We start from the raw sequence: 22,523 nt of genomic DNA, 5'->3' as shown, positions 1-22,523 counted from the left end.
CCCATCACTTTTAAGGGCTCACGATGCAGCCTGGGGGCAAACAGGGCTTGGGACCAACCCCCTTGGTTTTCGGAGCCCATTTCCTAACCCCCACCACCCGGAAAAGCTCCCGAGCAAGGATCTCTGCCTTGGGGTGTGGGCAGACATAGGGAAAATCACCCCTGTGATTCCCCATATGGGGTCACAGGCTCTGGGAGGGGGGCATCCCCCTGTCCCCCTGCCCTGGCCACACTCCCCCCCCGCCGCCCGCGCTGTCTGGGCTGAAATTGCTCAAGACGCTGGCGGCCGCAGTGAGCTCATCCCCTTGCTATTCGGCTCCGCGCCTCCCCGGGGACCCTGCCAGAATCCCCCTAAACAGCCAGGGCTTGGGGATAGAGGGCTGGGGGGGGGGGGGGGGTGAGGGCAGGCGTCCCCATCCCCGTCCCCATCCCCGTCCCTATCCCTGTCCCCGTTTCGTGTTTCACCCGGCGTCACCCAGCGCAGCCGGACCCCCCGCTCCCAAAAATCCCGCGTCAGTCCGTCTGTCTGCAGCCGGCCAGCTGCTCGCAGCTGCCGGGACGGCTTTCACCCGGCCTTAAATTATCCTAAAAAGCTTAAAAGGGAGCAGGGGGGACGGAGCCGGGGCCCCTCCGAGCAGCTTGGAGGAGAGCCAGCGGCATCCAGTCCGGCTTCACCACCACAATGGGGGGGACGACGACAATTTTTGGGGGGTGTAAGGGCACCCAGAAAACACCAAAACGCCTTCCCCAGCTGTGGGAGCCCCTTTGGGGTCGGGAGGCAGGGCCACTGCCCGTGGTGTGACACCTCATGGATTGGGGACATGCGGCCCTCATGGGCTGGGTCCCCCCAGCCCCTTCTCTGGGTTTGGGTCCGGGTCTGGGTTTGGGTTTGGGTCCGGGTTTGGGTCTGGGTTTGGGTCCCTGTCCCTGTCCCTGTCCCTGTCCCTGTCCCTGTCCCTGTCCCTGTCCCAGCCCAGCAGCGGGTGCCAGTGCCCACAGCCATCCCGGAGCCGTTTTGGCCGCCGGGGAGGGACGCCTCAGCCCCTCGGCGCTGGGCAGGGCCGCGCCGCCCGGCCCCACTTTGTAATTTAGGGCAGATGAAAAGGGGAAAGGGGGGGGGGACCCACAGGGCTGGGCTCTGCGGGGCGGGTGGCACAGCCACCTCCAGCCCAACCCGGCAATTTGGGAAATTTCGGGCCTGGCTCTGCCTCTAATTTGCTTTGCTGGGGCAGCAAAACGACGGGATTTGGGGGGGAGGAGGCCTTGTCCTGTAGGGCTGCACCTCAGCGCGTGCAGCCTCGTGTGTGGCACTGCACGGCCCCATACCCCACAAAGGGCCCCGTACCCCACAAAGGGCCCCATACCCCACAAAGGGCCCCGTACCCCACACAGGGCCCTGTCCCCCTACACATCCCCATGTCCCACACAGCCCCATTCCCCACACAGGGCCCTGTCCCCACACACGTCCCCATGTCCCACAGGGCCCCGTTCCCCTCATGCCGCCCCCCCTGGGGCAGCGGGGCCGCCCGTGCCGGCCTCCTGCAGATTCCTAGGCCGTGAGCTGGGCCGTGGCAGCCCGTCAGGCCAAATAGGGCGATCCCTGGCGGCTGGTCCCGATCCCAATCCCAATATTTCCCCACAGGAAAAGGATCCTGGCCCAAAGTGAGGCACCCTGAGGGGGCAGCACCCCCACACTGCCCCCTCCTCTGCTGGGGTGAGGTGACAGCCCCCACAGTCCCCATGTGTGTCCTTGCTGTCCCAGGGACACACAAACCCCATAAAAGCAGGGACGTGGCCTCCTGTGAGGGGTTTTTACACGGGGTTGTTGGCTCTGTGGAGGTGTGGGGGCGACGGGGGCGATGCCCACCCTGTGGCACCTCCCTGCTGTAAGGGACCCCACGGGTGACTGTCCCCGCTCCCCAAACATGGCTCAAAGCCCTACACCGAGTCCCGGGGGGTGTCACCAATATGGGACACGAGCGGTGTCCCCCCCCCCAGCATGCGAGGGTCCCTCTGAGAGGCCGCACGGGCTCGCCATAAACATTTACATTCACCGGGGGCCCGGGCCCGGGTGGAAAATATTTGAAGCGGGGCGTGAATGTAAACACGGGGCCGGGGACATGAATAGGGCCGCTCTCGAGGCACAGGGGACGGCACCACGGGGCCACCAGCGTGTGCCGAAACGCTTCGGTGCCCAAGCGTGGGCTGCGAACCACAAGGGCGGTGTGAGGAGGGCGGTGGGGATGTGGGGACATGGGGACGGGGTGGGGACACGGGGACAGCATGGGGGGACGGGGATGGGGATGTGGGGACTCAGGGGTGGCAGGGAAAGCCCTGGGATGTTCCTGCTCCCCGGGGTGGATCCTGGTGGGGTCCCCTCACCCCTCTGTGTGGGACACCACAAACGTGGCCACCCCGGCCCCAGCGGTGTTTCTGCCATGTCCCCCACCCTTTTCATTCCTGCCATGAGGCCGGGGACCCAAAGCCGCCGTCCCCAGCTGCTCAGCACCCAGGGAAGGGAGTTGGGGGGGGGGTGGGTTTCATTTCTGCTGCCGCCAGAAGAAGAGGATGGAGAACCGAAATTTCGGGAGGGGGATGTGGGCAGGAGCCAAGAGACCACCACGTCCGGGCAGGAGAGGCGCTTTAATGGGGTGACCGAGTCCGTTCCAGCTGCTTCTGCTTTGCGGGGGCCGCGAAGCCCCCGGCTCAGGGGTGCTCGGGGAGGAAGCTGCTGAGCGTCAGGTTGTCACCATCGGCTTCGGAGCTGCCATCGGCCAGCAGCTTGCGGTGCCGGTGGGGGCCCAGCCGGGGGCCGTTGGCGGCAGGGGCCTCGCCGTCGGGCAGCAGGGAGGAGATGCAAACCATTTCGGTGGGGCTGAGCTGGTGGCGAGCCGTGCGGGCCCGGCGGCAGAGCAGGGCGGCCAGCACCGCCGTGCACACCATGAAGGAGGCGGCCACCAGAGCCAGCAGCAGGATGGCCAGCAGGCACTTGTTCATCAGAGCGTTGTCATCCCAGGGGATGGCGGGGGGCTCCTCCACCGCCTTCCCCCCGGGTTTCGAGTCCGAGGGAGCCGCGGTGGCCTCCCCCGGGTGATACAGCACCGGGGGGTCCCTGGCTTTTTTGTGGATGATGCTGGTGGGGGGCAGAGCTGAGCGTGGCTCCGTGGGGGTGGCATCCGTGCCTCCAGCCACGCTCCCTGTGGAGATGTCATCAGTGCTGCCGGCCACGGTCCCCGTGGAGGAGCTGGCATCCGTGCCACCAGCCACGGTCCCCTCGGTGCCAGGCCCCACGGATGCCATGGGCCAGCTGGGGATGGCGGTGCTGTTACTTTGGGGTGCTGCCTCCGTGCTGGGCGCGGAGCTCGGCAGCAAGTCGGGGTCGGGGGAGTCGGTCTCATCCTGCGGGTCCGCGGTGCTCAGCACCAGCTCCCGGTGCAGGCTGGCGTTGGTGCCCGCTGCCAGCGGCGGCTCCGTGCCCAGCGAGTCGGGCTCGGGGGAATCGGTCTCATCCTGGTCCATGGGCAAAGCAGTGACCTCCAAGGGCAGGCTGCTGTTGGTGCTGAGCCCTGGAGGCAGCGTGGAGCCCAGCAGCGAGTCAGGCTCGGGGGAATCGGTCTCATCCAGGTCCACGGGCAGCGTGGTGAGCTGCTGGGGCAGGCTGCTGTTGGTGCTGAGCCCCGGTGGCAGCGTGGAGCCCAGCAGCGAGTCGGGCGCGAGGGATTCGGTCTCATTGCTCTCGGGCATCATGGTGGTGCCAGGGGGGGGCTGCCCATAATCGGCTCTTCGCCTGCGGGAGGGCAGCAGGGGCTCGGCCGGCGCTGGTTCTGCTGCCCCCCAGACCCACTGCAGCCCCCTCTGCTCCGGGGGTCTGGCCCCGCACGCCCGCAGGGTGCTCAGCACCAGCACCACCAGCACGGCCCAGCACAGCGCCATGGCACCTGGGGAAGGGGGGGCGGGGGGAACGCAGAGGGTAGGTGAAATGGGGGCCCCTCCACCTGCGGGAGGCTCTGCAAAAAAAAAAATAAAAGCAAAATTGCAAAAGGAAGTCGAGAGGCTGGAAATGGGAAACGAGCCGTGCTGGAGGGGGCTGCTGCGAGATGGGTGGTTGCAGCCTGACGTCCCGCGTGGAAATGAAAGCGCGGGGATGTCGCGCACGCTTCGGCTCGACCCCACCCCGGGCTGCCCGTCCTCCCCTCCGCGGGCAGCAGCAGGCCACCGTGCGGCCAGCGGGTGCCCCAAAAGCTGAGCCATTCGCTCGGAGCAGAGGCGAAGCCACCCCAAAGCTCCCCACGGGCTGCCCCTCGCTCACACACAGCCCCAGTGGTTGGAAGGCAGGGAGGGCCCCGCACCCAGCCCCAAACACCGACTGACGCCACCCGGAACGGGGGCTCCCACACCCACCATCCTACCCCTGGGGACCAGCACGGAGCAGAGTGACACCCCTGGGGACCCGTGCGCACCCAATGCACCCCCGAGCATCCCCTCGGCACCCTCTCCATCCTTGGGGCCGAGCCCCAGGGGTGCCGGGGCCCGGATCTGGAGCACCCCCCCTGCCGGGGCTCACCTCTTCCAGGGGACGCTGTGGGACCCTGAGCTGCAGCACCGGTGGCCGTCACCGCCGAGGGCCCGGCAGCCCCGGTACCGGGTGAGAGCCGAGGGGCGTCGCGGGCTGCGCCCCGCCTGCACCTCCCCGCCGGGGCGGGCAGGAAACACGGCTGCGGTTTCGGAGAGCCCTGGGGGGGAAGGACGTCACGCTGCCAGCGGGGGCCACTGAGGGCTGGGGGCTTCGTGCACCCGTTGGGGTGCACCCCTAAGTCCTGTCCCCGTTAGCGGGGGGTCCCTTGGGTGCCCCCGTCCCGCTCCCCCGGGTCTGCGTGCCGGGGCTGGCGGCTGCCCCGAAAGCAGAAGTGGAGGCAAAGGCGGCCCCGGGGCCCTTGGCACAGTGTGGGCATGGCCAAATGGGGGCAAGACACGGCCCCCACAAAGAGGCGACCCCATAGGAGGACCCCGATGTGGGGAGCAGCCTTCCCATGCGGCGAGGAAGCAGAGGAGGGATGCGGGGGCTTGGCTCGAGGCATTTGCAGAGCCCTTGTGCCAGGGCGCATCTCCTGGCCCCAAAGGAGCAGCTGTGGGGCACGGCGGCATCTGGGGCACGGGGCCGCGGGCGTTCCCTGGGCACCCAGGGGTGCAGCAGCTCGGAAGGAACCCGCCCTGACCGCAGGCACCGGCACAGCAGCAGGCAGGAGCCGCAGCCGCAGGAAGGGTGCTGCAAGATCACATCCGCAGCGAGCGCTCTGCGGCTGCCGCCCGGGGCCGTAAACAACCCCACCGCATCCCTCTGCCCCCCCGGCACAGCCCCATGGGTCCGTTTGGCTGCGTTCAGCCCCTCTGGAATCCCCCAAAGATCCCCTGGAGGATGCTCCTGGTCCCCTGCACATCACCTGGGGAAAAATCCCCTTGGGTTGCGGGTGGGCACGGGCAGCGAGGGAGCAGCTCCTCAAGAGCATCCCCGTCCTGTCCCTATTTCGGCTCCCTTGGGGACCCCCAGCAGCATCCCACACCGGACAAACCCGGGGTTTGCTCACTGGGAAGCCTCCAACCTCCTGCTGGAGGAGGCACCGCGGGGACCAGGCTGCTCGGCCACAGTCTGACGCACTCGGGTTCCCATCTCCGCACTGGGTGCTGTCAGTTACGACACCGCCAGGCCATAAAACCTAAATTGTGGGTGCTACTGAGGCTCACCCACCCCACACAGAGCCCGGAGCAATGCCGGGTGTCCTGGGCAGCCGGGGCACAGCTTGTCCCTGTCCCTGTCCCCGTCCCCATCCCTGTCCCCGTGCCTGGCTGCAGGATTTGCAGAATCAACCCCCGCGGCCCCTCCATCTGCCCGTGCCGGGCTCCAGGAGGGGACCTGGGCGCACGTTCAGGCCGTGACGTTGTCCCCACTCCTACGCCTTCCTGAGCAGCTGCTGCCGCAGCTCCCGGCCCCGAAAAAGGGGCGAGCAGCAGCCGTGCCCCCCCCCAACCCCCTGTCAGCCACCCCGGGCAGCGCCGAGCGGAGCCAAAGAAGAAGCAACCAGGAGGAAGTTTGTAATCAATGAACTTTTATCTCTTGAAAATGGAAGCAAATATTTGGACAGATACTTAGGGCCGCTCTATAAGAGCGCATCTTTCAGGACGTCGCTGGTTCTCTTCTGGGATATCACGGCTACAAAAAGCTTCAGGCACTGAACTCGGGCTGAGCCTGGCTAGGCATCATCAGTTCGTTTCGATTAAAGACAGGCTGGAAACTCCAAACCACGGCGGCGTTGCCTCCGCCCTCCTCAAACCATCCACCGCGCCAATCTCATCTGGGCATCTCGCTCCAGCAGCTCAGAAACTTTGTTCCCTCCGATTAGAAAAAACTCAAAACAAAAACAAAAAAAAAAAAAAACAACCCGCAAGGTCCCCAAGCACACAACGCCGACGTCACACGTACAAAAATCGACACAGAAAGCACCGTTTGGGGGGGGGGAGAGCAGTAACGTTTGGTTTTGTTTTCCAAAAATGATTAAAATGAATACAGATCGTCTCAGCAATACAAAACCAGCACCAAATATTCGAGCAGCCCGCGGCTGGGCTGGGAACCCAGCACCAGGGCTCATTTCCCCCCCCCTACACCAGCATCCAGGCAGGGAAAACATGCCCCGTCTGCGATGCTAACCACTTAAAACGAAGAAAATCCACTTTTCTTAAGCTTTCCTGCTAGGAACCGTAACACGTCCTCTGTCCTTCGCACCCCCTCCTCGTGCCTCTCCAACTACTTCGCCCAGCAGCACCGACAGCCCTCCAGGGCAGAGGATCCTCCACCTGTAAGCTGTGAACATGCAAACGCTGAAGGAAAAAAGGGGAAAAAACGGGGAATTTGCGGACTTGTAGCCAGCCAGAGGGAGGAAGGATGGTTTCGGGTGGGACAAAGGGACGCACCCTGCTCTGCGTGCCGGCCCCAAGCGCACACACACAGCGCGGTGGCAGGGAGCTGGGCCGAGGAGCAGAGCCCAGGGATGGGTTTTTGGGGCTCGGCAGCTGCCAGCTCACTCCTGGCCATCGCTCGGACCCCCCGAGGGTTTTATCCAGGTCTGGATTTAACCAGGGGTGCACGCAGCAAAAGGGTGAAGCCCCCCCCCCCTTTGGCAGCGCAGACCCCACACGAGCAGAGGTGGAGAGGAAGAGATCCCAAGATGAGCTCTGCGAGTCCTGCGCACCCCCAGGGGTTTTGGGGTGAGGATCTGGAAGGATCAGGGGAGAGCAGCACCTCTCCGAGCTGGGGGGCAGGACCCCTCCCCGGCTGGGACTGCAGGGGGCGAGGGTCACCGAGCTCACCTGGGAACAAACCCTTTCCTGGGAAATTTTAAGGCAAGGAGGTTAAAAAAATATATATATATATATAATCGGGGACAGTTTGTTTCTGGAGACCCCCGGTGCCAGACCCCCAGCTACCCCTAAGGGTGCTTGGGAAGCAGAGCCAAGATTTCTACCATCGGTACTAAAGTCGAAGGCCAAAGAATTGCAAGCTCACAGGATTTTTAAATCTTTTTAAAGCTTCTGAAAGCAAAGAAACCCCAGAGGCTGACGGCAGCTGTGGAGCAGCCCCAAGCACTCCTAGTGCCATGCGTGGCCGCGCCGGAGACGAAGCGAGACGGGAGCAGCCCCCTGCTCGCAGCCCCCTGCTCGCAGCCTCGTGCCTCGTGCACACCTTGAACTCTACACTCCAGGGCTAAAAACGCAACCCAGCTCCTGCAGGGAACAGCTCCTGCCTTACCACAACCAGCAACTGCAACCTGCCCGCTCGGGCAGGGCTGGAGGAACCCAAACCGCGGGGTTATTTTACGAGGGGGAGGCGATGCTCAGAGGGTCAAAAGTTGTGCAGGGAGGAAGAAGGAGCAGAGGCAGTCTGTGGCATGAATCACTTCATTCAGCACTATATATATATATATATATATTTTTTTTTTTGTTAAAACCGTTAGACAGCGGCCATCAGAACACATCGGGAAGGCAGGAAGGTCAGCTCGCACGGAACCTCAGAGGGAGCTCAGCAGCAGCCTCGGCCACACTGCAGGGGGAACCGATCTGATTGTTCAAAATTGGAGATTTATACAAAATAGCTCGGGTTTGGATCTCTCAGCAGTATAAACACCCAGCACACGCACACACGCGCACACACACACCGTGCCGTCCCTTTCGATTTAAAACACAAATACTGCAAAGTGGCAAATAAGAAAAATAAAAAGCAACTTTTTTTTTTTTGTTTCGTTTTTTTGGCAACTTTAAAAAAATGGTTAAGAACAATGTGGCATTGGTCCCTAAATCTAGAAAAAAAGGTATTTGGGCACAACATTGAAAGTCATAATGGGTTTGTTGTCAAGAATTCATAACATCTGGAGGAAAAAAAAAAAAAAAACTGTCAAAGTAGCACTTATTCTTTTTGAATTGTTTGACACAGTCACAGAAATTCATTAAAACATCAGGAAAAAAAAATATTTCACTAAAAAGCTTGGCTTTTAATCATCGGCTCTCGTTGACGTGAATTTTGGGAGAAGAGGAAAGCTCGTACTGGAATGCTGCACGCTGCTGCTTGCCGAACCGGGGAACTGGAATGTGTCTGGGCTGGCAGCGCCCGCCAGCGCCCGCTCGCCCCGCTCAGTCTGCGATCTTCGCCATCTGCTGCTCCAGCTTGGAAATGCGCTCGTCCTGGTTGGTGATCGTGTCCTTTATGGATTTCAGCTCCCGCAATATCTCGTCCAATTTGGCTTCGTTTTGCTGCAGCGGAAGAGAAGAGGCGTGGTGGTTACGGAGCTGGTGGGATGGGGTCTGCAGGAGGGAGTGTTCAGAGCAAGGCAGCTCGCCAAGGGGACACCCCAAATCCTGGGGTGCATGGGGCAGCAAGGGGAGCGTGCTGAGGGTGCCTGGCACACACACCGGGACAAATCCTGCTCTTTAGAAGCATTTCATCACTTCCCCAAGCTGCCCTCTCCCTTCCTCCACACATCACCACGCCATCCCTTAGCTGTCCCCCCAGCCGGGCGATTCTCTTCAACCTCCTCCCAGACCCGCGTAGCCTGAGGTTGGTTTGTCCCACGGGGTTTTGCACACACACAAGAAGGTGCCCGGTTCAGAATCTTACATTTTTCCCCAACAAATGGCTTTGGCTAACTCCCTGCAGGATGTGGCACACATAACCCGTGGAGATGAGCAGCGAGCTGGCTGCTCACAGGAGGTGTTTCACACCTAAACGACCCAGCCTCGTGCAAACCCGTGCTCACAGGGAGCCTCGGGCTGAACAAACCCAAGCAGGCGTGTGGCCGGGCTGAGATCCCAAGCTTTCCTTTGCCCCACAGCTCTCTGCAGGTAGGGAAACCTGCAGCTGGCCCCAGGGTGCTCAAATCGTGCGCCCTTGGGCTTTGTTACGGCTGTGTCTGAAGATCCAGCACCCTGGCAATCATCAAGGCTCGGGTCACCGTCCCCAAAACCTCACAGATTTTACTCACAGGGTCTGAGGCATCAGCTGCTTTCTTTGGAGCATTTATGAGATCACTTTTCTTGTTTGCGGCCGGCTTGTTGTCCAGTATATTCTTCTTGACCACCTTGAGATCCCTGTTCTTGCCAGGAATGTAGCCATGCTTCAAGGAAATGAGCAGGGGATCGGCGTTCTTCCCCTCGAACCACTCCTCTGCCTCCAGAGCTGCCTCGGGGCCGGCCGTATCAGGGTACAGGTCGTCCTGGAAGAGGTCCGACTGCAAGGAGAAACGAACTGGTCAGGCTCCGCGGGGGCTGGAAGGCACGAAGCTGGCTTCAAACCACGCGAGCAGGAGGCTGCGCTCACCTTTCGCGGGACCGTCATGATGATGGGCTCACATTTCCTCTCGTGAAGCTTGAAGAACCTTTCCGAAAAAAGGAGAAAAAAGAAAAAAGCAACGTGACTCGGGAGCCAGGACAGGCAGCACGCCATGCAAAGGAAGCCTCGGTTCTGCCGCTCATGCACAGCAGCGAGATGGAGGCAGCGGGCAGCGAGCAATCCTAAGGAGTCCCAGCTGGGCTGCGCTAGGACTTGCAGAGCCCTGCTAAGGGCTGGAAAAAACTACCTGGGTGCGTGCCGAGCTCCCTCTTAGGTACTGGGTGACTTCAGAGGGTCGCACTTTGGCCAGAAGGGGCTGTCAGAAAGGCACAGCCCGCTGCTCGGACTGTCGAGACAAGCAGCACACAAGCAATGTTCAGGTCACATCCTAGGCAGCCCGCTCCACGCTCGGGTCACCCCTTCCAGCCTTCAACCTGAGCAGTGCTGGAAACTCCTCAGCTCTGCTGACAAATTCTGCAGCCAGCCGTGAGCTCTAAGCCCTTCCAGGAGCTGCCGAGGATTTATCCTGCTGGCTCTCACTGCCCTTTACAACAGGCTCAGCCCAAATCCCATCACGTTTTCAGGCTGCATCACCTCACGCCCAGCAGAAGCGTCCCCCAGCAAACACCACGCGGGTGCTGGTGGAGCAGGGGCCTCTGGAGCAGCGTCCCCGTGCCCAGCAGCTGGGGGTTTGCCAGCAGGGAGCACACACGAGTTTTGTGGAGGGCTCCCAGCCCCTTTGGCACGCGAGGTGCTGGCCTTACCTGGCGATCTCACACTTGTTCACGTCAAGGCCCCTCTTTGGCATGAACCCCATCCCTCTCTGCGGCTCCTTGCTGCTGAAGGTGTTGAGGTAGTGAACGTAGGGGGACTCGTCCGTGATCTCGAAGTAGCGAATGCTGCTGTCACCCTGCAGGACACCAACAAGGACCCCTCTGGAGGCTGTGGGGACACAGCACCCCGCGGGCCCACGCACCCGTTCCCTCCTGGGCTGGGCAGGTATCGCTCTCACCCGATTCCCTCTCCTTCCAGGGATGCCACCACACAGCAGCACGGTTTATATGGTTTATATACAGCTTTCTTCTTCCCTAAGCTAAAGCTCCTGCTGCTTTCCAAGCTAACGTCTCACCTGCGGCTGCTGGCAGCACGCTGCTGTCTGCTCAAATATCCAGACACATTTTCTCTTGTGAAAAAGCTAAACTTGCTGCCTCGGTTTCCCCAAAGTAAGGAGAAGATTCCCGCTTTTCAGCAAAGTCACTAAGAGCTTTTTTCTTTCTTTTTTTTAATCAGTTTGTTTTGAAACATTTCAAAAAGGAAAACAACATATTGGTGCTCTGTGCGATTTAGCTACATGACAGGTGATCTTGCACACAAAATAATCTTAAAAGCGGTGCACAAGCAGATTTATAACACTCAGCACTGACAAGGACAGGAAATTATCTGCACACCCAGTTAGAACTAGAGCCGGGCACAAAGGCTGTAAAACCAAATCCTCTGTTTGACTCCAGAGGATCCTCCTCCACCACCATCTCTGCGGCAGCGGAGGAGGCAGCAGAGGTACAGAACGAGTATTTACAGAACGAGTTATTTACAGAACGAGTAGTTCTCATTGCAAAGACAGGGTTGTTGAGTTTTCTTTTATGGATCCTTTCTTTTTTTTTTAATTCCTTGTTCATCTTTGTCTTGTCTTTAGCTCCTGGCTGTACCACGTCCAAAGCCGTGGCACTCAGAAGTGCTTCAGAGCACTCAATGCCTACAAATTGCTTTTACAAAGGAGCACGTGTGATTCCAGTTTTCTTTTATTTAACCCCACAAAATTCGAGTGAGTATTGCTACACGCTCCATCATCATCGAGAGCAAGGATAACATCATCCGAAATGCACCTTCCGCCCACATTAAGGCACAACCTTTCAGGTCAATGACAACGAAAGATGTTTTAATGACAGTGTGTGACTTGCTGCACTAAGAGCAGCTTTACCTGAGTAAATCCATCTCACAGAAACATCCCATTACATACCAGACCTTCAGAGTCTCTGCATGGTGCTGCAAAGTGAGGATCAAATTGATTTCAGAGCAGCCTGGATTTTTTCAGATTTGTCCTCAACCCCAGCCAGCACCGCAGCACTAAATTTCTAGTCCTGCCCCTTTCAGTGAGACACTTGGTGGACACTTCCTCGGCATTGTTCGTTCAATCAGATGACATTTTAACAAGCCTAATCGTCCTAAAAGGTCCCCCTTACCTTGCCACACAAGTAGATAATGTTGGTGTCCGGGTCGTAGAAGGGCAGCAGGACCCCGTTGCTGGTGTCCATCTCATGGAGGGCTATTGGCTCCTCCATGTTTTTCTGGAAATGAAAAAAAAATAAATCCGTTGTTAATGAAGAACAGAATAACTCGTGTTAACACGAGATCTGTATTATTAACAGCTCTTTGGAGCTGGTGGGACACTCAGCAGTGGCTTCCCCACCCCGAGGGCTCTGTATGTTAGATTAACAAACACTGCAGATGCTTCACCAGCTCATTCACTCCCCGAAGACGTTTTCATTGCACATTAAAACCAGGATAATTCACAAAGTGAAGAGAAAGGCATGACACGGCCATGCTGGTGAGTGCCTTGTGCCAGTGTGATGAGCTTGCTGCTGTCTTACTCCGTGCGTAAAACATTCAGAGAGGAAGGAGCGCCCTTCACACAGAATTTCCTTTACCGAGTGAACACAAAACCCAAATACCAGCCAGATGTTCTGGCACAGGAAGGCTGAGCAGGCTCAGACGTAGCCAGAAGAGGGAATACCCTCAGGTTTACAAACCAGGAGTGCAGCAGGTGACGGCAGGCCCTGGTTAGCAGCTCGTGGGTGCTACAAGAGGTAGCAGCAGGGCAGGGACCTACCGGGTTCCACAGGGCGAGCTGCCGTTCGCTCATGCGGCTGAAGCCGGTGGTGAAGATGTTTCCATCGGCGAGGAAGATGGCTCGCATGGGCCGGGCTCCCTCGTGGGTCTTCTCTTTCTCCTGAAATAGATTTGGAAATGAGCCTCTAGCAAGGCAATAAAAGCCCAAGCGGTGCAGCTCTTCTGGCTGCACCGAGTCCCTGGCACACGTGGATCCTCCACGGAGGATGCCGGCTACACGGAGCAATGTCCAACTATCTTTGCCTGATGCTCGAGGGAAGAAACCAATTAATAAGCAACAAAAGTAGTCGCAGCTGTTTTGTTTCAGCTTTACCTGATTCTTACAAGGCTGAAGGAAGACTCCTTTGCAAGCTACAACACATACGCGGGCTGCTAAATCTCCGCTTTGCATCCACAACTTTGAAAGCGTAATTATGCAGGAGGATTAGATGCGGAATTACACTCCGGCAGGTTTTAAAACCGAGCCCGAAAATCCTAGTTCAAACACTAATTCCAATAAACCCAGACAAATCCTTCAGCCGCTGCTCTCCTTCTTGTAATTTCTTCCTCGCTTTGAACATGACTAAATAGGGCACGCTCTGGGCTCAAAGGCTCGCTCTGCATTCACCCTCTGCTGTAGGGGAATTACTCTGCACACTTACGGCAACGATTTCTTGTTTCCTGGGGTCAATAATTCGCACTTTCTTGTCTTTGGAAGCTGTACAGATGAGGCTGCCGTTGCGATTCCAGCTGACGTTGTAAATCACATCCACGTGCATGTCGTCCAGGTTTATGAGGGCCTCGCCTGTCCCCACGTTCCAGATGATGATTGCGTTATCGCAGCCTGGGAGAGAGAACAGCAGGTACAAATCACAACCGTGGTGGAAAGCGAAAAAGAGCCAGAGGCAGAGAACAAGGACTAAAACCTGCTGCAGCTCCAGTGCCTCAGGCACAGTCTCTTAAACACGGTTATGTACGCAGAGCCCCAGGCAGATGCAGGCTCAGAGTCGGGACAAAGCAGCCAGAGAGCCCCACACGCAGGCAGCCCAGGGCTGGCAGCGCAGGGGAGGGCTGAAAATATCACAGCAGCAGCTCGAGAAGGCTCTGGGGCAGCGTGAGAGGTCCCCAGGGGAGAAGAAGCTGAAGGTAGGGCAGGAGGAGCCGTCAGTCCGCCAGGTGAGGGAACAAAGCCCAGCGCTGAGTTATCCGGCTTCCCTAACGCTCAAGGAGGGGTGAAAACACGCTGAGGCTAAAATAATGATCACTGCACCCCCCCAAACAGCCTGGGACATCCAGCATCGGTTTGTCGCCACCAAGAGGAGCCCTGGGGACCACAACGACCTGATGGCACCCAGGCTGCCCCAACACACACATCCTGCTGCCTGCGAGTGCAGCAGTCTGGAAAAGCTACCTAGGACGAACAAACCTCTCCTTTTGTGTATCCTCACACCGAGTTTCATTAATTTCAGTGCCACAGGGTCTGCAATCAAAGCGTTTTTGGGGAAACCAGATCAAAAGCCAGCCAGTTCCTCAGGGGGCGTTTACACCCCCCAAAACCCCACAGAGCTCAGCTGACTGCGGCCGGAACGATTTGCTTCTTTTATTAGGCTCCAGCCTAAAGGTCATGCTATGAAAGCCTCCGAGTGAGCTAATGGATAATGACTTTTCCATTTTATTTCCATCATGATTTGACTGTTTTTCAGTGGTCAAAAGAATCTGACTGCATAGACCGGGCCGGCCAAGGAGACGGTTTGGGAAATGCTGAAAGCTTGGGGATGGACCAGGAGGACACCTTGCAGGGGCCAGCAAAAAGGAGAAACACTTGGGCCTTTTATAAATGAAATAAAAACATGAAAACAGGAAGGAGGGGAGCGTGTATGCAAATAGTTATCAGCTGATGGAGCTTGGGATGAAAACTGGGGCAGTTTTCATACAGCTTGTCCCTGTAAAAGCAGGGATAAAAGGCTGGGACGCGGAGAGGGCTTTGAGCCACGTGTCCCAGCCTTCCGAGGAACCGTCACGGGTTTGTGATTCACTGGCCCCAAGCTGCCGGGAGAGGGAAAGGAGCAGCCAGGCTCCAAATCCCTGCTCCAGGACACGGCAGCAGTGAAAGGAGGCGGAGGTGGCCGGGAGGTGACCCCGTACCTGCGCTGAGCAGCACGTTGCGCGCGGTCGGGTGCCAAGCCACGATGCCTACTCGCTTCGAATGGCCTTCTAGAACCACCACCGGCTCTGTCAAGGACAGGGTGAGTCCGTTCTCGGGGATCTGCCACACCTGGAGAGGGGGAAAAAGGAAAGAGGGTTAGCCAAAGGGCATCCATCCCCGCTGCAGAGCGCGTTTCTCATTCATTTCACACCTCCCGTGCCAAGGCAGAGCAGAAGGCCGGGCTGTCCCTCCTGATATAAACAGGAAAATGGGAGCAAATCCCCCGTTAGCTCCTGGCAGAGGTCAGAGCAGCCCAGCTCAGCCCTGCAGGACCTGCCTGCGTGGTGCACAACCCTCCTGCGGCCAGGAGAGAGCCGTCGGGAAGAGGAATGACCCCGAGCACCTCCTGCCCGTGCCTTCGCCTTGCCAGCTGCAGAGCCTGGCATTTCCCAGCCCCAGGGGGCAGCTTCTGCAACCAGGGATGGGAGGGAGGAAAAATCCCCATGCCCCAGGGCAGGAGCTGCCCTCCCACAACTATTCCTGCAATTCAGCATCGGACCAGAGCCTTTGAACTGAGCCTGACCTACACAGAGCGCATTAAACCCGCAATGAACCCATCGCCCAGCAGTGAGAGCTGCCCACGGGTAGGTGGCAGCATCAGAGCACGTTTCCCTCGCCTCCTATTGTTTGTTTTTTTGTTTTGTTTTGTTTTTTGTTTTTTTTTTTCCTGGAGGAGCAGAGCAGGGACCCCCAGCCCTGCCCGCAGCACCCAGGCAAGGGGGCAGGGCAGGGGCTGTGACCCAGGCGGATTTGGGGGTGAGGCAGACACAAATGCATGGATTTTCGCTCTCCTCCCAGGTTCTCTCTTCTCCCAGGGACTGCTCAGATGGAAACCTCTGAGACATGAGAATCCCCTGCGTGTCCCAGCTCACCTCCAACCAGCCCTGATGGGATTCCAGCCCCTGGTGCCACCCTCTGGGCGCAGTCCCCTCTCCGCATCCTCAGGCCCCCCGCAGAGGATTCCTGCTCTAGGATTTCAAATCCCTTCTCCTCCTCCTGGCTTATGGGGCTGCGGGTGACAAGGTGACAAACGCCGTGGCTTTTTCCAGTGGTCAGGGTTTTAAATTGGGCTAGAAAGCAGAGCTGGGCACTCCGAAGAGCAGCGCATCGCCCCGCTCACTCCGGCCACCTCCTGCCATCGGAGGATTGTGTCCAAACCCCTCACACATCGCAGCAAGGCACTTCACCTGCCTGCTGCAGGGTGAAACCGGGTTACAAAGCTGTCAGTTCTTACAGAGGCAGCTTTGTTCACGCCAGCCAGGGAATAAAAACCTGACAGCAGCAGCAGCAGCAGCTCGGCGCACGGCTGCTGACGGGAGCGCGGAACGCGCAAATCAGCCTGCTAAAAGCAGCACCCGCACTTGGTGTAATTATTGCACGCAGGTCTCACAGGAACCGCCTCCGAACCCTTCACAGCTCCGAGCACTAAGGCAATGCTGCAAAAAATAGGGATTACCTAAAGCGGGGAGACGGCTGGCACAGGAGGGGGGGCTGGGAGACGGAGCCGAAGGGACCCGCGGGGGTGACAGCCTGGGAAAGGGCGCTGGGCGCAGCTGAGAGACAAAAACCACCAAAACCAGAGACAAAACTCACCAAAACAGCTTCTCCTCTAGACAAAAAGGCCCTGGTGGTTAGGGCTGATGCAGGCAAGCTGATGTTACCGCAAGGATTAAGCAGGGAGCCAGATATTTGCTTACCCCAGGGTCCCAAGGAGCCCTTAGAAACAGCAAAGCCTCGGTGAGCGCAGCGTCTCTTCCCCCTCGGGGAAACCAAGCTTTTCTGCCCCGATTCACCCAGTTTCACCCCAAGGGCAAGGCTTTGTGGGAGCAGCTCCGAAAATTGGATTTATTCACTCAAAGCCAGGGGCAGCACCAGCTCCTACCCGAGCAGAAGCCGGAACCCCGGGCGCAAAGGGGCAGCTTTTACACCCGTGGCTCTCCGTGCCAAGGCAGCAGCACAGACTGGCAGAAGGGGCTGGGACCCCTCCCCAGACATCCCCCTTTTTTATTTTTTGGGGTCTGAGCTGGGGAGCAGGACTTTGGGGTGAGAGCAGCCCCGCTGCCAAGCCCTCCGCGTGCCGGAGAGCTCCAGGGCTGGGTTCAAACCTGAGCCAGCGAGCGCAGGGGGGTGGGAGGGGAACGGGAGGAATTACAGGCAGAATACCAAGGGAAAGGAGGTTTTTTTAAAGAGCCTCTGGAGGACAGAGTTTGTTGGTTTTTTTTTCTTCAAGGGAAAGAGGGAAAGCCCCTATAGTTTACAGCAGCTGCAGAGCAGTGTAATCCCCTGCAGATTACAGAAACGATTGACCTAATAATCCTGCTTGGTATTGCAAAAAAAAAAAACAACCACGAGGAGTGTAAAAGGTCAGGGGATGCTCCCAAGCGACCTGGCCCCCTCATTCCTGCCCGGGGTGGGGTGCCTCTGCTCAGGTACTTTGTGCAGCCATCCTCAGCCCAGCCTGGTGCCCAAATCGTTCACCTCGTGGGGACAGAGCTCGGTGTCACACCACCACCACCAGCACTGCTCAGGGACTGCCTGGTGCCAGGCTCCCGTCTCAGGTCGCTGCGAGGGCTCTGGTTTAACCTTAAAACAATTTGCTCCATCGACTGAACTCCTCTCCTGCCGTTACCAGCAAGCTCGTTAGCATTCAGCTGCTGATGAAGCTCATCTTCCATACCTGGGAGAGGCCAGCTGGTGTCACCTACACGTCTTTACAGTCATTTTCCAGCTGAATTAAAAATCTGCAGCACGTTACAGTCATCCAGCAGAGCACCAAGCAGAAATATTTAAATAACTCCTGATCTGTAGGCACAAGAGAATCCTTCCCCAAAGGGACACACAGCTGAAGCCCAGCAGTGCTGCATTTGGTGGGGTTTTATCCAAGGGAAAAGCCCACAAATTCAGGATCTGGTAGCACTGCGGGCAAGGAGATGCGGTCAGAAAACCAGAGCAGAGAAGTGAGGGGGGGAAAAAACAGGCAGGCAGGCAGAAAAGATGGAAAACCTGGGCAGAAACAGCGTCAATGAACTGATGGCCTTGGAAAATGTAAGTTACTTTTTGAAAGCAGCTGCCACTTCTGCAGAAAGCCACACGGTTTTCCTCCGTCACATCAGTACTTTTGCATTTCTTGTGGCTAACGAGGAGTTCAGAGCTGAAGACTACAGATCCTTTAAACAAAGTCAGGAGGGTTTACTCGGTGACAGGCTGTTCAGGAAGCAGGGCTCCAAAACCTTTGCTGAAAACCAGCAAAGCAACCAGGATGCCAAATTGCTTGTGCCAAGCGAGAAAAAGCAATTAAAGCTGGGAGGGCTCAGCAGCTCGTCCAGTTCCTCTCCCGGATGGTCCAGGCATGTTCTTTACACGCAGCCTCCGGCTCTGTCCAGCCCAGCTACCACGTGCCGAGTGCCCTGAGACGCAGCACTTCCCATCACAAACTGCGTGACACCCAACCAGAGGCTCCTCTTGGTCCTGCACAGCAGCAGGCTCGGTTCCTGGGGACGGTTTGTGTCCGTATCAGGAGCCCTGGACAACTTGCACAATGTTGGTTTTCTGCAGAACTCAATCCCTGCGGAGCCTCGCAACATACTTGGCATTGCGCTTGGATTAGAGGCTGGTTTTTGCCTCCAGAAAGGCAGCCGTGGACCTCGGCCTCATCGTCTGCTGCTGCTGCTGCTCGAGTTTCACTCCGCCTCGCGGGCTTTCTGGGCTCTGCTTTCCAGAGCAGCATTAAAGCATCCTTCAAAGCTCAGCTCTAGCCCAGTAGTGACGGTTAGAAACACAGAAGCTTGTTGTTTTGTTTAATATTAAATACAGGACAATTTGTTAACATGCTTCAGCTTCCAAGACTGGGAGATCACAGGCAAGAGCTGTCCCAGGATAAGCCTCTTGGGATGAATCCCCTCCCAAACATCTGAACGATGAGCAGAAGCAGAGGAATTTATCTGCCGTGATCTATAATAAGATTTCAATATAACATTCAGCCTACAGCATTTCTAAATATGGCCAAAGATCACTCAAGTTCTTTGGCGTTCTTTCATCTCACCAGGATTTTCTTTCACTTCTGCTGCTGCGTTTGGGATTCCACATCCAGCACCGGGCAAGGTCGACTTTTGTTCCGTGCGCCCTGGACGAGGTGAGCGAGGACTCAGCACCAAGGTTGGCAGGTGCAGGATTTGGATCCCTGTTACTACGTGTTTTAAACGTCTGGTATCTACTCACAGTCTGTAGGTAGGAGGAGAATGGAAGCAGCATCCTTACGTCAAGGGCTGAAGCAGTTCTGCAAGCAGATGCGCTCGTTCCCCTCTCGCCCCCACCTCCTTCCAGCACGCGCCACCAAATCTGCCAGGACATCTGAGGAACGGAGCCACCGCTGCCTTCCCTAGAGCACTGCAGATCGGAACAAGTCACCGCTGCCTGGCACAGCTCCTCTTCTCGAGCAGCAGACGGATCCCCAGAGGAAGGAAAAATGGAAGAGCAACTCGAGATGAAACCAGAAAGCCGCCGGCCAAGCCAGCTCCACCAAGCGTGACCTCGGAGCTGGAGAGGTTCTCCTCTCCAGAAAAAGAACCAGTTGTGAGGGTGCAAATTCTGTCACACAGGTACCAGAGCTGGTTTTGCTCCAGCACCCATCTGTCTCCTGCAGACAGGACACCGTAATTCCTTGAGCAGAGCCAAAATGTGATGGAGAGAACGCCCGGGACTTCTGACACCGGGAAGGATTTGCGCTCGGTGTCGGGGCAGCAGATCCCCATCTGCCCTCCGAATCACAAACATGTGCAGCACCCCAATTTGGGCGAAGCAAGCCCTGCTCCGTTTGGGAACCCCGGGCCACTTACCATGACGGTGCAGTCCTCGGAGCCGCTGGCGATGACCTGGTCGTTGTGGGGACACCAGTCTATGTCCAGCACCGGTCCCGTGTGCCCGCACACTGTCGGATAGGACTTGTCAATCCGGCCCGTCTGGAGGGAAAAAGAAGGAAAAGAGCTGTAAAACCTCAACGACCCAGAGCACAGCACAAAGGAAGATGTCTCCTAATGCTCCTGGCCACATTTCGGGAGGAGGGCAGGCAGCCCCAACGCCGTGCCCACACGAGGAAGCTCTGGTTTTCTCTGCGCTTTTCGGCGGCGGCCAGCGACGGCTAAAGATAACCACGCTGGCTCTCTAATTGAAGGGTGTTGCTGCTGCTCGTGGAGTTCACCGAGTCTGCTCGCTTTCATCATGAAAGTATTTTGCTCGGGCGGAAGGCTTTTAAGCCGTGGTTATGCAGAGCAAATGCTATTTTCAGAGATAAACGCTGCCGACACGCGGACAGCGGCCGCAGCCCCCTCCCTGACCCCCACCTGGCTCTTGGGGGGGCTTCCCAAGGGACTCGGGAGACTCAGACTCAGATGTTCCCACCTGAAACATCCTGGGGGGACCCGGAGATGCCAGCACAGCTCTTGCACCATCCCTGCTCTTAAATCTTGGTGATTACCTCTGGCTAATCACCATAATCTCTGTTGGTCAAGTCGTGATGCGCACCAGGGAAACGGCGTCTGGGGAATATTTCTCTTAAAATATGTCTCCTAATCTACACCTCCTCCTGATCACCACGCAGAGGGCTTTTCCTATTCCTTTTTCCTATTCCAAGCTGCCCTGGGTGCAAAGGATCGGAATAATGCTGGACGTGGGCTTTGGAGGGCTGCTGACCTCGAGACCTCCACCGCAAGGAACCAAGACCCAGATCCACAGAGAGCCGGGGTTACGGTACAGAAACAACAACAGCCATCTCCTAATGGGTCAAATTATGCCTAAAAAAAATCAATGCCTCGTCTCGGTGACTCAAAGGGTTTTGAAATTATTAGAAGTGAAGATGTTGTAGGTGAAAAGCGACAAAGCACATCCAAAAAGCGAGGTCTGCGCGATTCCTCCTGCACGCCAGCACGTGCAATTGGGTTTCACAAGGTAACACGCCTGATACGTGTAGCCCATCCAATTTAATTTAGCTAATTAAAGAAGGAACATGCAAAGCACATGAACAGATCATGAGGATATTTCAGGAGCCACGCTACAGGCCAAATATAAATACAGGGCTCAGCCCAAAGGGAAAAAGAAGACCAAAGCTGCGACGTGCCGCTGAGTACCTGCCTGTGCGAGGAGCCCAGGGGGATTATTTGCAGGCTGCACGAGCTCCTGTCAGCTCAGCTTAGAGTTTTTACAGTAATTTATTACTGGAAGGAGGTGGGAAAAAAAAAAAAATGAATTTGAAGGAATGAAGCCACGAAGTTCACCTTTCGGTTTTGATCACGATGAACCCGGGCAGCGCGAGCGCAAGGAGCCGAGCGAGGGTGACAGCCGGCTGGCCACAGAGGGCTTCTGAGCACCTCACACGGAGCTCGTTTTTGAAATTAGCTCTCTTTAATGTCTTTAAACTCGCCTCTTTGTGCTCCTTTCAGCTCCCCGAGCGGCGCTGCTCCAGGGGCAGCCGGGAGGAGGAGAGGCAGAGGCTCCACCACCGCCAGCGCCTGGAGGACCGGTGCTGGCAGCATCTCCCTCCTCGCTCCTGCAGCCAAAAGCAGCCCAAAAACAGAGCAGGGGAGGCAGCCTGGTGCCTGAGGAGGAGCAGGAGGCTTCCCCCGGCCACCTGGGGAAATGGGACGGCGAGTGGGCACGGAGCTCAGCCCGGCCACCGAGCTGAGGAACTGGAGATCTACCCGGCGCGGCTATTTTGGAGCAGAAGGGCAGGCGTCTCGCAGGCCCGCGGCATCTGGATGGTGAAAAAAAAAAAGAGCAGATGCACAAAGGAGAAGTTCAGCTGAGTGGAATAATACAACAAGAAATAGCTTGGTGCCCCAAAGCAGGTGAGCAGCAGTTCGGACCTAAAAACCTGCCGCTTGTAAGGTGCGCCCCTGTGCGGGGAGTCACAGGGAAAAATCCTGAGCAAGGAAAGAGTAAGGAAGGGGAGAAGGAGAGGTTTTTAGGATGCAGTGAGGGAGATGAAGCACGTTTATTCACAAAGCCCCAAGAAGGACAGGTGATGTCCCGCTGCCCTGGCAGAGCAGGATGCTGCCAGGGAGAGGCAGCGGGGTGCCAAGGGGGGCGTCGGGCAGGAGAACCCACCTAAACGCCCTAAACACCCCCAGCAGAAAGCAGGCGCTCCCCTCTGCCGTTCTGAAGGCATTTCATCTTTTTTTCTGCTTCTTTTTCCTCCTTAGAAAGCGTTCCCCTTCCCATGGGACCGGCGGGGCACCAGCCCCACAGAGGTTGTCCGAGGGGCTCTGCCCAAAGGGACTTCTCGCATTAAAACACTGACTTAATCCTCCCAGGTTTCCTTGTATTTTTTTTCCCAGGTAATCTTTTAATTAGTGAAGGATTTAAAATAAATCTCAAGTGTTGATACACAGCTTAAAATTAACTCGCTGTGACTTCCAGAAATTAAATCCTGCTCATAATCCACGGCCGCTCCGGCTGAGCACCAGCAGCTTTTGATACCCCAAGAGCTGGAGGTGTAAAAAAAAATAGTTAGAAAAGCCAAAAAAAGGTGAACTTGAGGATTAGTTTTAATACGCTGGGGGATGTG

The 22,523-nt window shown here is 57.3% G+C and overlaps 2 protein-coding genes across 4 annotated transcripts in view; both read right to left on the bottom strand.

The window, feature by feature from the left end:
- Positions 1 to 2,623: 2,623 nt before the first annotated feature.
- Positions 2,624 to 5,121, bottom strand: SELPLG (selectin P ligand). Of its 2 annotated transcripts, none has more exons than XM_072024383.1 (2): positions 4,564 to 5,121; positions 2,624 to 3,937 (listed from the first exon to the last, which is right to left on the bottom strand). In XM_072024383.1, exon 2 carries the CDS (start codon positions 3,930 to 3,932, stop codon positions 2,706 to 2,708), a length of 1,227 nt encoding a protein of 408 aa, XP_071880484.1. In that variant the 5' UTR covers positions 3,933 to 3,937; positions 4,564 to 5,121; the 3' UTR covers positions 2,624 to 2,705. The 2 variants fall into 2 exon arrangements, with proteins under 2 accessions (XP_071880484.1, XP_038043645.2); XM_038187717.2 differs by having other exon boundaries at positions 2,624 to 4,006; positions 4,564 to 5,119.
- Positions 5,122 to 6,082: 961 nt separating this feature from the next.
- Positions 6,083 to 22,523, bottom strand: part of CORO1C (coronin 1C) — a 43,563-nt gene continuing 27,122 nt past the window's right edge. For both annotated transcript variants that reach the window (XM_038187716.2, XM_072024380.1), the window contains exons 3-11: positions 19,801 to 19,923; positions 14,905 to 15,034; positions 13,422 to 13,603; positions 12,761 to 12,880; positions 12,114 to 12,218; positions 10,638 to 10,783; positions 9,862 to 9,919; positions 9,527 to 9,772; positions 6,083 to 8,798 (exon numbers count right to left, since the gene is read on the bottom strand). In XM_038187716.2, the coding sequence (XP_038043644.2) occupies positions 8,679 to 8,798; positions 9,527 to 9,772; positions 9,862 to 9,919; positions 10,638 to 10,783; positions 12,114 to 12,218; positions 12,761 to 12,880; positions 13,422 to 13,603; positions 14,905 to 15,034; positions 19,801 to 19,923 (1,230 nt within the window). In that variant the 3' untranslated portion in view covers positions 6,083 to 8,678. The remainder of the gene's footprint in view (positions 8,799 to 9,526; positions 9,773 to 9,861; positions 9,920 to 10,637; positions 10,784 to 12,113; positions 12,219 to 12,760; positions 12,881 to 13,421; positions 13,604 to 14,904; positions 15,035 to 19,800; positions 19,924 to 22,523) is intronic.

Source organism: Anas platyrhynchos, chromosome 16 (genome assembly GCF_047663525.1).
Source record: "Anas platyrhynchos isolate ZD024472 breed Pekin duck chromosome 16, IASCAAS_PekinDuck_T2T, whole genome shotgun sequence".
Lineage (NCBI taxonomy): Eukaryota > Metazoa > Chordata > Aves > Anseriformes > Anatidae > Anas > Anas platyrhynchos.
This window is presented reverse-complemented; position numbering and strand designations above follow the sequence as displayed.